This window comes from Neovison vison, chromosome 2 (genome assembly GCF_020171115.1).
Source record: "Neovison vison isolate M4711 chromosome 2, ASM_NN_V1, whole genome shotgun sequence".
In the NCBI taxonomy this organism is placed as follows: domain Eukaryota; kingdom Metazoa; phylum Chordata; class Mammalia; order Carnivora; family Mustelidae; genus Neogale; species Neogale vison.
Window position 1 is genome coordinate 101,145,177 of NC_058092.1, and position 15,687 is coordinate 101,160,863.

General features: G+C 44.1%; 1 protein-coding gene across 2 annotated transcripts in view; it reads right to left on the reverse strand.

The window, feature by feature from the left end:
* VTCN1 (V-set domain containing T cell activation inhibitor 1) overlaps positions 1–15,687 on the reverse strand; it is a 57,970-nt gene that overhangs the window by 13,801 nt on the left and 28,482 nt on the right. For both annotated transcript variants that reach the window (XM_044239004.1, XM_044239003.1), the window contains exon 2: positions 11,238–11,302. In XM_044239004.1, the coding sequence (XP_044094939.1) occupies positions 11,238–11,302 (65 nt within the window). The remainder of the gene's footprint in view (positions 1–11,237; positions 11,303–15,687) is intronic.

A 15,687-nucleotide genomic window follows, 5' to 3' on the forward strand; every position in this document is an offset into this window, starting at 1 on the left:
TATCTGTCTTACCTATCTTAAAGAGTTCTCGTGAGGATCAAATCAAATGGATGTGAACTTGATTTGCAAACTGTAATTACACACATAAGGTATTGTTATTCTTAGTTAACCAGAAGTGGCCCAGAAGTGAAACCTCATGTTAACTAAATGTGGCTAGCAATTTGGAAGAATGCTAAATTCTAAAGGGCTGTTACTTATATCTCCATTTAAAGGGTGAAGAAACCAACGACAAGATAGGTGTCTTGGTCAAGAGTATATTAAGAGTGAGGTGCCTGGGTGGCTCAGTTGGTTGAGCTACTGTCTTCAGCTCAGGTCATGATCCTGGAGTTCTGGGAGAGAGCCCCCCCTTTGGGCCCCTGCTCAGCAGGAGGTCTGCTTCTCCCTCTGCCCTTCCCCCTCTCATGCTCTCTCTCATTCTCTCTCTCAAATAAATAAATAAAATCTTTAAAAAATAAAAGGGTATATAGAAAGAGTGATGGTATAATGCAGAATGGTACTTAATTAAATTGATTTTTGGCTTAAGATAGAAGTCACTTCCTCCTCTCCAAACATACCACCAGTAGAAATATTAATTACGATGCCAGCCATGTCCACGATCTCTCCCTCAGTTGCCCAGTGGATGGCCTGGATAGTCTGAGAAGCATCGGCCAACTGTTCTTTCCTCACTGGACACTGCTGGCTGGGGATGCCTATAGGAGGGTGATTCAGTTAACTGAATCTTCTTGAGAGGCTCCTTCTGTGATTGGATATGCAGTGAAGAAGAGGAGGGGTATTTGAGCCCAAGACGAGAGTGGAGCAGTTAGAAAGAAGTATGGGGGAGAGAACATGAGAAAGATGAAGAGAGTCTTCCATCCCTAGAGCTGTCTTAGATCCCGAGGATTTTCAAGTCTAGTTCCTGTCCCAATTTCTGAGTATCCTTTATGCAAACACTTTCTATTAAAACAGTCTGCACAAACTTCTCTTTCTTACAACCCAAAAAGTCCAAATTGATGGGTCCTGAGTACTTCTCAACTGCACTTCTTAGCTTCCTTATTGCTATTCCTGCCTCTGATCTTTGCCTCCATCCAATCTGTTTTGTAAAATTGCATTAATCTTACAGGTAGACCATAAAATACAATCTGGACATGTCAGTTTTATAATCACTAATCTTCCACGGTTCCCAAGGGCTGGGGACTGAAGTTCAGACGCTAGCATGGCCTTCAAAGCTAAATGCTTCATGGCACAAATAGTGCAGGGCACATAGTGAATGCCCCATAGACATTAGTTCTTACTGTTACCTTTCCAGCCCCATTTCCTACCACGTCCTTTCATAGTCTCTACTGCTTATAGATATCAAGTGATTTATTGATTTTCTGCTTTCACTGGAAAGATACATAAGCAAAGCGTACCTGCTATTTTTCAGATTTCAGAGATAAACTTTATGAACATAAGGATATTCTTGGGGTTTCACCCCAAGGGACTGGAATTAATTGGCTCCCAGGCCTTTGTAAAGTAGGTGAAGGTAATGGATGAGGGACAGAGCTGGAGAAGCTAAGCCAGATGGATTTATTTGAGAAAGAACAGAGAGTTGTTAATGGGAGAAAAATTATAGGTTAAAAAAGAGGCAGAGGAAACAAAACCTTTGCATATGGTGGATTGGGAGAATGTTTTAGGGGCTTCAGAGTGTGGGGGAAGAGGGACTTTGGAGCAGCTGCCATGCACGGTGGCTATTCACGTGGGAGATTTGGGAGAGAAATTATGAAAGAGGATAGGATGAGGTTTTGCTGTATAATATGAATGCAACACACTCCATCCTCTGCCTTGGCATTTTTCTGAACATGCTTTAAAGATTTAATTTGCTTTTCAGTTATTTTTACTTGACAGGCTAATATCCACGACATTCCAGGCTAGTACTGGTTATACAATTATACTATGCTTCTTCACACCCCTGTTCATCCTGCACCTACAATTTATAGTTCCCTCCTCTCCTTTATCACCAGTTATCCAAATTCTACTTATATTCAAGGCTGTTCAGAAGGCAGCCCTTGCATGAAACCCTCTTTTGATCTGCCAAGACAAAATTAATAGATTTTCTACTCTCCCATAACACTTTCCTTTGCCTTTATTATAGCAGCTGTCTCCTTCTACCTTGTGTCTAGTCTGGCCCTGGCACAAATTTGTAAGCTTTTCAAGGACAGAAACTGTCTTAATGATTTTTGTAAGTCATCTAATGCTACGCTGGTTCACTGTATATGTCAACTTGACTGAGGCCCTGGGATGCCCAGACATTTGGTCAAACCTTCAGAGGTATCTGTGAGGATGTTTCTGGATAAGATTAACCCTTGAAGCCTGAGTAGACTGAGTAGACTGAGTAAAGGAGATCATCCTCCTTAATATGGGGGAGGGGCTCATCCAATCAGTGGAAGACCTGAATAGAACAGAAAAGCCTGAGTGAGAGGGAACTCCTACCTCCTGACTGCTTTCAGCTGGGGTGTTAGTCTTTTTCTGCCTTTGGACTGGAACTGAATCTGTCTTCTTGGATCTTGAGCCTGCCAGTTTGGGGACTGGAGCTACACCCTTGGCTTTCCTGGTTCTCAAGCCTTTGGACTCAGATTGGAACTAGACCATCTGCCTCTCTAGCTTGCAGACAGCAGATCTTGGGATTGTCAGCCTCCATAATCATGTGAGCCAATTCTTTCTAAATCTGTATCTCTCTCATATCACACACCACACACACAATCCTATTGGTTCTGCTTCTCTGGATAAGCCTGACTAATATGAATTTCAGTACTGAGAAGAGGAGTGCTGGTATAAGAGATACCTAAGCATGTTGAAGAAGCTTTGCATCTGGGTAATGGGTAGCAGCTGGAAAAGTCTTAAGGTGCATGCTAGAGCTAGGGATGTTAGGGGTGATTCTGGTGAGGTCTCAGGTGGAAATGAGGAACATGTTATTGGAAACTGGAGGAAAGGCCAATCTGTTATAAAGTGGCAAAGAACTTGGCTGAACTATGTTCTAGTTTTTGTGGAAGGTGGAATTTACAAGTGATGGAATTGGATATTTAGCTGAGGAGGGTCCTGCAAAGGTTGGAAGGAGTATCTTGGTTACCCCCGACTGCTTATAGTAAAGTGTGGGAAAGGAGAGAGATGAATTGAAGAAGGAATTGTTAAGTAAAAAAGAACCAGGGATGCCTGGGTGGCTCAGTTGGTTAAAGAGCTGACTCTTGGCTTTGGCTCAGGTCGTTATCTCAGGGTCCTGGGATTGAGCCCTGAGAAGAGCTCTGGGCTCAGTGTGGAGTCAGCTTAGGGATTTCTCTCCCTCCTCTTTGCTTCTCCCCCATACTCCCTCACACAAGTGCTCTCTCTCTCCCTGTCTTAATAAGTAAATAAATAAGTCTTAAAAGAAAAGAACCAAAAGAAAACTCTCAGCCTATCTATATTGCAAAAAAGAGAAAGAGAGAAATCTGTTCTGGAGCGAACACTTGGGGTGTGGCTGTACAGCCATTTGTCAAGGAGAGCACAGGTGCTACTCCTGGGCTTAATCAGCTACCTCAGCAGAAGCCAGGAAGAGAGATGGGGATTATACCATCAGCAGCACTACCAATGGGGGTCAGAAAAACCAAAAGGGATAGAACAAATGAAACAAAATGAAGGAAGCCTGTCAGGTTTCTTAGATCCTGCAGGACAGAACAATAGAGCTATTCAGCCATAAGTGTGTGCTATTCTTCCAGAAAGGGGAAGAATAACCCTAAAGATGATTCAGAGATCATTAGGGTTCCTGGAAACCTTCTTAGTTTCAAAGGATGGGGGCACCGCTTCTGTTCAACAGGCCAGACAGAGGGCCACTGATGATAGCCTTAAAGATGGGGCTACCTGAAGGCTGGGAAGGACTTTCCAGCCTCCAGAACTGTGAGAAAATAAATTCCTGTGTTTTTAAAGATATTTTTATTTTTTCTTTTTAAAGATTTTATTTATTTATTTGACAGACAGAGATCACAAGTAGGCAGAGAGGCAGGCAGAGAAAGGGGGTGGGAAGCAGGCTCCCTGCTGAGCAGAGAGCCCGATGCGGGGGTTCAATCCCAGGACCCTGGGATCATGACCTGAGCTGAAGGCAGCGGCTTTAACCCACTGAGCCACCCAGGCGCCCCTTAATTTCTGTTTTTTAAGCCACCCAGTCTATGATATTTTGTTATGGCAGCCTGAGCAAAGTAAGACAAGTGCCTCGTGCTCCATTTCTTCAAGGAAAAATAGTATTTGTTGAGTGAATGAATAAATGAAAGAATGCATGGAAATCAGTAGAAATCAAAGCACTATTTGAGATAACAGTTCTATCCAAAATGATTGTAGGCATAAGGAACATTCAGCAGGATTACCACAGCTAAATTTTGGGGAAATGTGAGCCTGTGAAAAGAAAGGCAATGAAAATAACAGAGATTCTCAATAAAATCATGGAGCAAATGTAACTGTGTTAGAGCAAGAATAAATTTGATCGTAGTTTATAAAGTGCCATTAAAGTTGAATTGAAAAATTACTTTCAGAAAAAAAATACGTGATTAAAGCAGTTTATGGGAGGAATGAAATGGTAATGACGTATCTTAGTTTGGTAATTTTGCTACCGAATTAATTTTAATGTGTTGGCCCTGAGCCCAAAGGTAGAGAATTTGCTGAAATATCTCTTTGAGAACTTAATGATTGAAAGTAGGCAAGTGTGGAGTGCCCCAGGGACATGCTGCAGGCTTGAGCCCATTTAAGGTTGCATTAAAGATGTGGCAGATGGAAGGAGTACCAAGTTGATTAAATCCTCTCCTCCCTTATCAAATCAAAAGGAGGAATAAAAGCCAGTGAGAACTGAAAAAACCAGGAGGACCTAGCCATTGCTTTGCACCCAGAAAGCAATCAATAAATGCTTGTTAGGTGAATAAATGATGATCAGAAGTGATTAAATGAAATGTAATTAGCAAACAGCAAGTATAATTGCTTCTCAAAAAAAAAAAAGAAAGAAAAGAAAAAAAGAAATCTGTGTTCAAACTTGCAAACAAATAGGCTCAAAGAACTATGTTCTAGGAAACAGAATCTGGCCTGGTAGGATCCTTCAGGCCTCTTAACCACCAGTGGCTCTTGTTTGATTTGGTGAGCCAAAGGGTTTTGGCTGTGAGCCAAAGGGTTTTGGTTTTGAGCCAAAGGGTTTTGAGCCCTCCTTTTAAGGGCTCTAAGATTAGAGGGGCGCCTGGGTGGCTCAGTCAGAAGTAGACACTTCTTTGGCTCAGGTCATGATCCTAGGGTCCTGGGATTGGGATCTCTGCTCAGTGGGGAGCCTGCTTCTCCCTCTCCTTCGGCTGCTCCCTCTGCTTGTGTGCTCTCTGGCACGCGCTCGCTCTCTGTCAAATAAAATCTTTAAAAAAAAAAAGGTTCTAGGAGGTGAGTTCAAGGCAGTTACCTCATGACAGAATTCTGTTAATTGAAACAGGCACAGATTTGAACTTTCAAGTCAGAAGACCCATCTATTTACTGAACATGTATTCTCTAGTCCTGGAGGGCTAATTAGTATGACAGCTCCAGTTTGCATGGGAAAAGAGGAGCAAGCTAAAATCCAGAGTGTTCTGTTTTCACAGGGGCTGAACGCTGGAGTTGCCCTGTGCTGTAGGAGCAGAAATCTCTTGGAAAGTGAGGTTACAGATAATACAAGGCAAGAATTCTTCGGAGATTATGAATCTGGGATGTCCCAGTAGCACGGGATAAAACCTGGGAAAAGGTGGCGCCTGGGTGGCTCAGTGGGTTAAAGCCTCTGCTTTCTGCTCCGGTCGTGATCCCAGGGTGCTGGGATCGAGCCCCGAATCGGGATCTCTGCTTAGCAGGGAGCCTGCTTCCCCCGCCCCCCACCTTTGCCTGCATCTCTGCCTACTTGTGATCTCTGTCTGTCAAATAAATAAATAAAATCTTAAAACAAAACAAAACAAAACAAAAAACAAAACCTGGGAAATGAACTCTTCTGAGAGACCGAAGTTGCATAAGACAAGTCCTGTCTCCCGTGGCCTACAGAACATACTGGGCATGCTCAACAGTGGGCACTCAGTACCTGCTGCTCTGTATGATGCTGGACATCATAGCACAAGGCTTAACGGGGGTCCCATGGAGGCTTAAGCCGGCACCAGTGTGAGTGCCGCACCTCCCCAAGAAGAGAGCAGGTTTGGGGGTAGTAGTTGCTTCCTTGAGAAGAAATGAGGAAGGATGCTGGGCCAGGCTCGAGGAGGGAAAAATGTGGGAAGCAGCTGGTGTTTGAGAACAGGTGTCAGGCCCTCTGGGTTCAAGTTTCAGCTGTGCCACTCCCTGGCTATGTGAACTTGGGCACGTTTTCTAACTTCATTTTGTCATTTTTCTTTTTCATCTGTAAAATGAAGATGTTAATGATAGTAGAGGCTCCCTCAGTGGGTCCCTGAAAGGACTAAACGCTCCAACACAGGTAAGGAGCTTAACATAGTACCTGACTTACCATATGTTAAATCTTAATGGTATCAAGGACTGTTGTCATCTAGAATTATTTGGAAAGATTGCAGATCAGAGCAGTAGGAGGGAAGGAACAACTTTAGTAAGTGCTTCAGTTAAAGTGACTCGTTTTCAGGCTGGTAAGAACCATGAGAAGTGAGAATTATCATTCTACCCATTTTATAAATGGTATAAAGAGGCTCCGTGGGAGTAAATGGCCACCTACAGCCCCATATCTAGCAAGTAACCAGATCCAGTATTGAACACGATCTTGTCTGGAACTAAGCCTGTCCTCTTTCTCACACGTTTGGCTGATAACCATGACCAGACTAAAATATGTAGAGATTGGTATCCCCACCTATGTAAAAATGAAAACAACTGAAGACCATAAAATAGAAGAAAGGCCAACAGCTGTTTCTCAGATGACTACAATTTAAAAAAATCTCTCTCTCTCTCTCTCTCAAATACTTTTCGAACAATTTGTTCAGTCTCCTATTTTAGTGCCATAAACACATGCCCGCTTGGCTTATCCAGTGTCCAAAGACACAGCATCTATTATGAGGAGTTTCCTGTGGCTTCCTACTCTGGCCTCTCTAACTTCAAAGGAAGTCGGCCCTGGTATGTCCAGGAAATTGTGCAAGTTTTAGGAAGTGCTATATAAATGTGTTAATAATCACAAATTATCATTAATGGCACGGATGCTATTAATATAAAGAACAGTGGCAGCCATTTTTTCCGCTCATGCGGCAGGTACTTCACCCATGCTTTTCTCATTTAATTCCCACAACGGCTCTATTTTACCGGTGAGGAAACTTTTCTGGAAAGTTGTGTCCCAAAGGACACACAATTAGTGTCAGACCTGAGATTAGAATGTCTCTGTCTGATTCTTAAACTCTTCCCTTACACAGAGCCGTTTAAAGTCATGGACTGGGCTAAGTAGGGTCGGGGGCCTTTCCACATGTCTCCCACCCTTCTCGAAGGGTCATTCACAAATGCTGTCCTATAAGCAGGGGTTAACGGGAGCCTCTCAACCTCTCTTCCAAACAGTCACCTCAAATGTATTTTATGTTTTATGGGGTCTATATTTAGTACTTCTAAGGGGTAGGATGGCTATGAGGAGGTGGTATATATGGCCTGAGGAGAGTTTCAAAGAAATTGAATGTTTTTTTCTGTATTTAGGAATATCTCTTTAAAAGCTGTGGTCTCAGGCATAATGCCTACAAAGCAAATCAGAAAACACCCTTCTCTGCCACAACCCTCTATGAATGTTACTATTGGCACAGGGTGGCGGGGAGGAGTGTGGGTTCTGGAAGCAAATTACCAGGGCTTGGTACTACTGTCCCACCTGCTAGCTGTGTGCAACCTTGTGTGAGTACTTACCAGGTTGTAGTAATAATACTTATCTCCTATTTGTTGTGAATAGTAAATCAGATAACGTATGCCGAGCTATTTAGTACAATGAAGTGCACATTGGAAGGATTCAAAAGATACAATCATCATCACTTATGTAATATCATTTCCTTAATTTTACTGTCTTGTGTATTAAGCCAGCTAACATTTTATTGAATTTATCTGAATTGTGATAATATGATGCTCTTAGGTAAGGGTTATGGTCTTTTTAATAAAAGCAGTTGGGAAAAATCCAACTAAAGAGTGTTGAATTTAAATAAACAGCCCATTTTATCCAAAACAACCAGCTTTTACCCCATGAAATAGGAAGGAGGTGGAAAAACTCTTTATTGGTGGTAGGGTTTTCATATTATGCAGGGAATATTGCTGCACTGAATAGACTAGCTTTTAACTGTATATTTACCTCTCCAAACATCCATCCACTAGTCCATTCAGAAGGCACTTAGGGAGTACCCTCTGAGCATTGTCTTCAGGAAACTGAGCTAAGTACCTGAGGTCACTATAGTTATTCAACAGGGAAAAGTGTGACTGGCAAAGTGTTGACTTTCACAGGGAAGCTGGGACAATGTGAAAATTCTTGCTAGGGTAGTCAATGCCCCTGACAAGCAAAACATAATTCCAGAGGGGCCCTGGTGCCAAGCCATTTAGCCCTAGGCCCCCCAAAAGTTAGTCACTAAGATTTAGAATGAAAGACAAACACTGGGGTTTTAATTCAAGGTGGTATATAAGATCCAGAATAGGGTAAATTATAACTAAGGAAGAGTTAAGCATTAATGAGGAAGGCACTGAAATGTATGCACTGATATCTTTAAAAGTTAGCCCCAAATATTTGCTTTATCAATATATTACTGCTAAAAATATATACACACATCTTTTATATATTTGTAATATGTGTGTATATATGAGTGTATTCAAGTATAACATACATAAAAAATGTACACATCATAACTGTGTAGTTGGAAGAATTATCACAATTTCATCCCATATAACTACCACCCACACCAAGAACTAGAACTTTATTATCCCCCAGAAGTCCCCTCGCACTTCCTTCTAACTGGCTACCCCTCAGGCTTTCCCTGCCTTTCTGAGAGTAGAGATTCTTTTGCCTGTTTTTGAATTATAAATACATGGAATTATACAGAATGGACTGTTTTGTGTCTGGCTCCATCACTCCACATTATGTTTTTCATATGAACATGTACTCACTCTCCTCAGTCCCCAAGAAACAGAAATTAAGCCACAACAAGATTCCACAATATCAAGTGTTGGTGAGGACACAGAGCACAGAGGGTGAGGACACAGAGCTCTCTCATATGCTTCTGGTGAAGAGTAAATTGGTAAATCATTTTGGAAAACTGAATGACGGTATCTACTAAAAGCTGTTTATTGCCTTCCTTGGCATACTCTTTTCCAAAGTGCTTGTTTTAAGATTTTAGAAAAAGAAAAGACAGCAAAACAAAGCAGAAAGTGGGATGTTAATAAAGATAAAAGGCAAAATTAATAGGAAAACAATCAGAGAAAGTAAAAATCAAACATAAACCCAGTTCTTTCAAAACTACTGTTGTGTTGACCTCAAACCTGCTTTATGTTGAGACACACACAAACACACACACACCCATGCCCAAGATTAGCAACAGGTAAAGAGATAACAAAAAGGAAAATGAACTATAAAGGAATATTAGAATGAAACAGGCTAGTACATTCAGAAACAGATCCATATACATTTGGATACTTGATTTCCGACAAAAATGGCACTTGGCGAGAAGTTGGGGAAGGGCAGTGGTTTTAACAAATGGCGCTAGGTCAATTGGAGAGCCACGTGGAATGTGTGAATTTTGACCACTATCTTGCACCATGCCCCAAATTAATTCTGGATGTTTAACAGATACAAATGTGAGAGGTAAAACAATAAGGCTTCTACAAGATAATCTAGAAAAAAAAATCTTCATGACCTTGGGATAGGCAAACACTTCTTAACCTAACAGGTTATAAAAAGTTCCCATAGGGTGCCTGGGTGGCTCAGTGGGTTAAGCCGCTGCCTTCGGCTCAGGTCATGATCTCAGGGTCCTGGGATCGAGTCCCACATCGGGCTCTCTGCTCAGCGGGGAGCCTGCTTCCTCCTCTCTCTCTCTGCCTGCCTCTCTGCCTGCTTGTGATCTCTCTCTGTCAAATAAATAAATAAAATTAAAAAAAAAAGTTCCCATATAATGGAAAAGATGGATAAAATGGACTAGATTGAAATTAAGATCTTCTGTCGATTGAAAGACATCATCACTAAGAGAGTGAAAAAGCCATAGAGAAGAGATTTTACATTGTATATAACCAAACTGCTTCCAAAATATATAAAGAATTCCTACAAATCAAAAAGAAAAAGATAATCCAATTGAAAAATGAATGAAAGACAAAATAACTTTTTAAAAAAGATCTTATTTTTTAAGAAACCTCTACAACCAATGTGAGGCTCAAACTTAACCACCCCGAGATCAAGAGTCATATACTATACTGACTGAGCCAGCCAGGTGCCCTGAAATACCTATTTTTGATAAAGTGAGGAAGGGGACTAATGCCTTTTCCAGGCAAACATATCTACCATGTGTTTTCTTCATTCAGGCTTTGTGACCACGATTTGGTGGCGTCCCACCCACGGCAGAGGAGAGGAACAGAGAGAAAAGGCAGATTATAAAAACTAAAGTTATAGAGTGACAGGGCCACAGACTAAGTGAAAATAGAAATGTTGGCTGGAATCAGGTAGTTTAAGGGAAATGGAGCAAACAGGTTGCCTCAGTGAAGACAGCTGCTGGCCTAACTCAATGTGTCTTACTGGAGGTGGCTTCCGTAACAGATGCTTCCAAGACAAGGTCCACACAGACAAGGAAAGATAAGACTCTTCCTGTCGCTGACATCAGCTGTGCTCAGAAACTCACCATCCACGCACAGCGGCACCTGTTCCCTCCACTGGTCACAGCCGGTATTCTCTTTCCCTGAGACCCCTGTGTGCAAAGACCTGATGCTTCACTGCATGGGAATCCTCCCTCTGGGCCAACCGCAGGTAGGATGGCTCAGCCACAGCCCTTTCTCTGGGTCGCCAGAGTGACCTCCGCAGCGCTGACTGGTAGGCAAAACTCTCTGATAAACAGCCCGTGGGGTTCTCTCAACTACTTGGTCACATGGACATTATTTCCCCGCCTTATCACTGAGGAAACGGAGTCCCAGAGGGTGAAATGTAATTCAAAGAGAGCAGAGCCAATGAGCAGAAGAACCAGTGTTCTGAGATTTTCTGCACTCTTTCCATTTGGGCCCATCAAGTGGTTGGGACGTAACGGCGAGGGGTGAGTGAGTGAGTCACAGGAACGCGAGAAATCACATACCTGAAATACCAAAACCGATGATAAGGGCAATGGCTCCAGCCAAAATAATGATGATGCTAATAACACTATGGAGAGACAGAGAAACAGGAAATTACTCTTCATTGCACTCGACATGCTGCTTTGCGACCGGGGTTCCTGTGTGTTATCTATTAGAGGTGCTCCTAAAAGCATCTTGACCTCTGTCTGCACCATGAGCCCTTTCCTAGAAAGCGGTGCCTTAGGCAGGATTCTCAACAATCCCCATCTCCCCGGGGTGCTGGGAGAGATGAAAGAAGTTCATGACATGACGTTGTATGTCATCTGACTATTTCCAGATCGGGAAAGACCCTGTACAAAGATCGTTGGGGCAAAACTGATGACACCTCTGCAGTGCCAGGCGTGACTTGACGGGGATGGGTCCCCTACTCAGTCCGCATGGAGCATGGATGCCCATCATTGACCTACCTGTCTTGTCTCCTTCCATAGACTTTACACTGAGGACGACGGTCATGTCTTTGTCCATACCCACTCATCCCTAGTTCCCTGAACCCTCTCGATTCTCAATGGAACTTTGCTTTCTCTTATTAAGAAAGTAATACAAGGGTGCCTGGGTGGCTCAGTTGGTTAGGCGTCTGCCTTCAGCTTAGGTCATGATCCTGGGGTCCGGGGATTGAGTCCCGCATCAGACTTCCTGGTCAGCGGGAAGCCTGGTTTTCCTTCTCCCTCTGCCACTTTCCCTACCTGTGCTCTCTCTCTGTCAAATAAATAAAATCTTTTAAAAAAGTAATAAATATTTTTTACAGAGAGCTTAGAAAATACAAATAGGTTAAAAAAAAAAAAAAGGACACTAAAATAACCTGCAATTCCATCACCCAGACACAACCATGGTTAGCTTCTTGAGATGTATCCTGCCCTTTCTCAATGAACAGATTAACAAATGACATTTGGGGGAAAAAAATAAGGAAGTAGTGTATACATTTGCTGAGTTCTAGAACTACTTGGCAGACATGTTCTAGGCACCGTTTATGGATTATATCATTTATCTATTTAATAACCTTACGAGGCAAACACATTTATCATCCGCGTTTTACAGATGAGGAGATGACACAGGAGGTTAAGCATCTTCCCCACATGCGTATTGTTGGTCAGTGGCCCAGCTGGGAATAGAATCTGTGTCTGGAACCTGCACTCATCTTCTCCCTGCACTGCCTCCCAAGAGTTGGGGGCTCGCACATGGGGCACAGGGGTCCTCTCCAGGGGGACCCATGCTCCTTGAAGGGCACCAGCTCTAGCTGCTGAGAGTGACTCAGAAACAGAAGGCCCACGTCGGTGCTGTGGTGTTGGCAGAGCGGTTCCTGGGAAGCCGGCCCACTGCTGCCCGCCCTTGCACGCAGGTCCTCAGGCAGGTGTCCTGGGCCACAGTCTCTCCCTGCTGGCAATTCACACAGTCCCCACACCCACACTGATGTTACTCAATAGCAGGACAAAAGAGAGGCACAGGGAGGCAAAGAATGATACCACACAGAGAAAAGGGAAGCACAGGACATTTTCCTTTCTGCCCTGAATAGGCTCATTGTACCCAGCTCCCCTTGGCCCAGGGATGGGCCCACCGGAGAAAAAACAACAGACGTCCAAGAAACCATTTGAGTCAACAGTTTCCCTGGAGGTCAAGCCCTTGTGAGTGTAGCTGTAGGGGCAGCGAGTGAATTAGCCAAATGCTGCTTCTAATGATAACCGGGTACCTGCCACTGATTCTAAGAGGAGACCGTATCTGACCATTTCCCCTCTCTCTATACCTCGGGGCACCCTCAGTTCTCACTGCTCCAAGTGTGTGAGAACAGCTACACCATCTCAGCAAGAGGTACCGACCGCTGAGCCGGAGAGCAGACTTGACTTTGGGACCCCGGCTCTCGCTTATCTTCAATTACTTCATGTCTCTGAGACTCAGTTTCTTTATCTTTAAAATGGGAGTAAGAGTAATTCCTGCTTCACATGCTCTAGGGTGTTAGGGGTTGAAGTGTGTCCCCCCCCTGCCACCAAATCTACATTTGGAAATCCAAACCCCGAGTCCTTCAGAATGTCACTTGATTTGGAAATAGGGTCTTTGCAGATGTAATTCATTCGATGGGATCATATCAGAGTAGGGTGGGCCCCTTAGCCCAATAGGACGGGTGTCCTCATAGCAAGGGGAAATTTAGCCACAGACATGCAAGCACACTCAGGGAAATCACTACATGAAGATGAAAACCGAGATTCAAGCAAGGAACATCAAAGATGGCCCACAAGCCACCAGGAGATGGCAGGGAGGCCCGGAGCAGACTCCCCTTCCCCCTCCAAAGGAAGCGACCCCACCGACCTACGAGCAGACTGCTCATGTCGGAGCTGTGAGAGAGCACGTTTCTGGTTAGACCACGTTTCTGGTTAGGCCACCTGGTCGGTGGGTCTTTGTTATGGCAGCCAGAACAATGAATACGAAAGGGTTGTTTTCAGATCAAAGTAGATAGCAGCTGTGTCATAATCTGTAAGGGGCTATTTATATATTGCTTTTTACCATGAAAAAGTTTACCTGCAGCTGTTTGCAGTACATTTGTTATTAAAAGCTGATTTGGGTGGCTCAGTCGGTTGATCATCTGCTTTCAATTCAGGTCATGACCCCAGGGTCCTGGGATCGAGTCCACATCAGGCTCTCTGCTCAGCAGGGGGCCTGCTTCTGCCTCTGCCTGCTGCTCTCCCTGCGTGCGCAGGCGAGCGCGCTCTCTCTCTTTCTCTGAGAAATAAGATCTTAAAAAAAATAACAAAAGCTATGACTTAATCCTGGGGACTGGTCATATTAGAAACGTTACAGTATTTTGACACATCAAAAATACCACACACCGGGCTCGGGGCTGATGCCCAATGAGCATTTTCTCCTTTGAGTTACCGAGTCCCGCTGAGTAGCTCCTTCATGTTTCTCACACCTCTTCATTCCTGTCCTCACTGTCCCCCGTCGCCGCCATGTCACCCCAGCATTTTTCCAGTGCCCTCCTCACAGTTTTCCCTGTTTGCAGCCTGGACGTCTCCCACCCAGTCCTCCCACCGCCAGCATTAGTGTGACTTTGGAATTTCTATACCGAATTAGCCGAGGGGGGGACAGCCTAGTGGCAAGATGGGGAGAATAGACAGGCTGAGGCCCCGAGCGTGGCTCCCAGAGTGAGCCCGCATGGGTTTGAGCCTCAGCGCCCCTGGGCTCCAGCTGTGTTTCAAGTTCCTGTTCCTTCTTGTTCGGATTAAAGGAGCTACCACAGCGTTACCCCAAGTTAGGTGATTTGTAAAATCACTTGGGAGAGTGCCTGGTGGGGCGCCTGGGTGGCTCAGCGGGTTAAGCCGCTGCCCTTGGCTCAGGTCATGATCTCAGGGTCCTGGGATCGAGCCCCACATCGGGTTCTCTGCTCAGCGGGGAGCCTGCTTCCTCCTCTCTCTCTGCTGCCTCTCTGCCTACTTGTGATCTCTGTCTGTCAAATAAATAAATAAAAATCTTTAAAAAAAAAAAAAAAAAAAAAGAAGAGCGCCTGGCACCTGGGAAGCTTCAGTAAGTACTAGCTATTCCCAGTCTTGTTTTTCTGCTGTGCTGAGGTAACAAACATGTTTCTAAGTTAGAATATGTGTTTCCTTGCTGGTACTCATGGTGTGGGGATGAGCCCCCTGGCTCAGCTACTGAGCTCTTTGTAAGAAAGCCTACAAAACTGTAACAGAGTCAGCCTAGTCCTCTGCTTAAAACTTGGAGCATCTTTCCATCTCGCCTGGGATAATGACTCTCAGAGCCTCTCAAAGGGGCACCTTCCCTTCTCCCCAGTCTTTGCCTCTCCCCACGTTTCCCCTCAAAGCATTGTAGGTCCTCCCTGCCACAGGCCTTCACGTATGCCATCCTCCACCCTCTCTCAGAAAAAGCAAAGACACAGAACAGATACCTGGCCACACACCCAACAGGAGGGGGGACAGTGGAGCTTGTGTGGACCCATCAGGAGGCCGAGTCCAGCTCCGTCCCCACTGACCCACATGCTTCTCTAATTGTGGAAGCAGAACCCTCCTGGTTACCAGCACTTTCTCTAAATGGGAATCACCTTGAGGTTTGTTTGGAGCTGCTGTTCCCTTGGGAAATAGCTCACCCCTCTAGAGCCTTGGAAAGAGAAGCAGGAACTCTCGGAGCAGCCAAATTAAATCGTTCCTGTTTTGCTGCTTATTAATTTTTTAAAAAGCTGAATAAAATATTCACATAAGGTGTACTTACATTGGTTTTTGGTTTTTACTTTTCCAGAATAATTTCCGGTAATGATGCTGCAGGAAATTTGTAAAGTGAAGCTGTCTTTTAAGCACTGCACTGGAATTCACAGGGCACATTTATTAGACACTCCTTACAAAGGGGCCCAGATGGAAATCAGTGCTTTTGGAAGATTTGTTCATTTAGGAAACATTTATGAAGTATTTATCACGT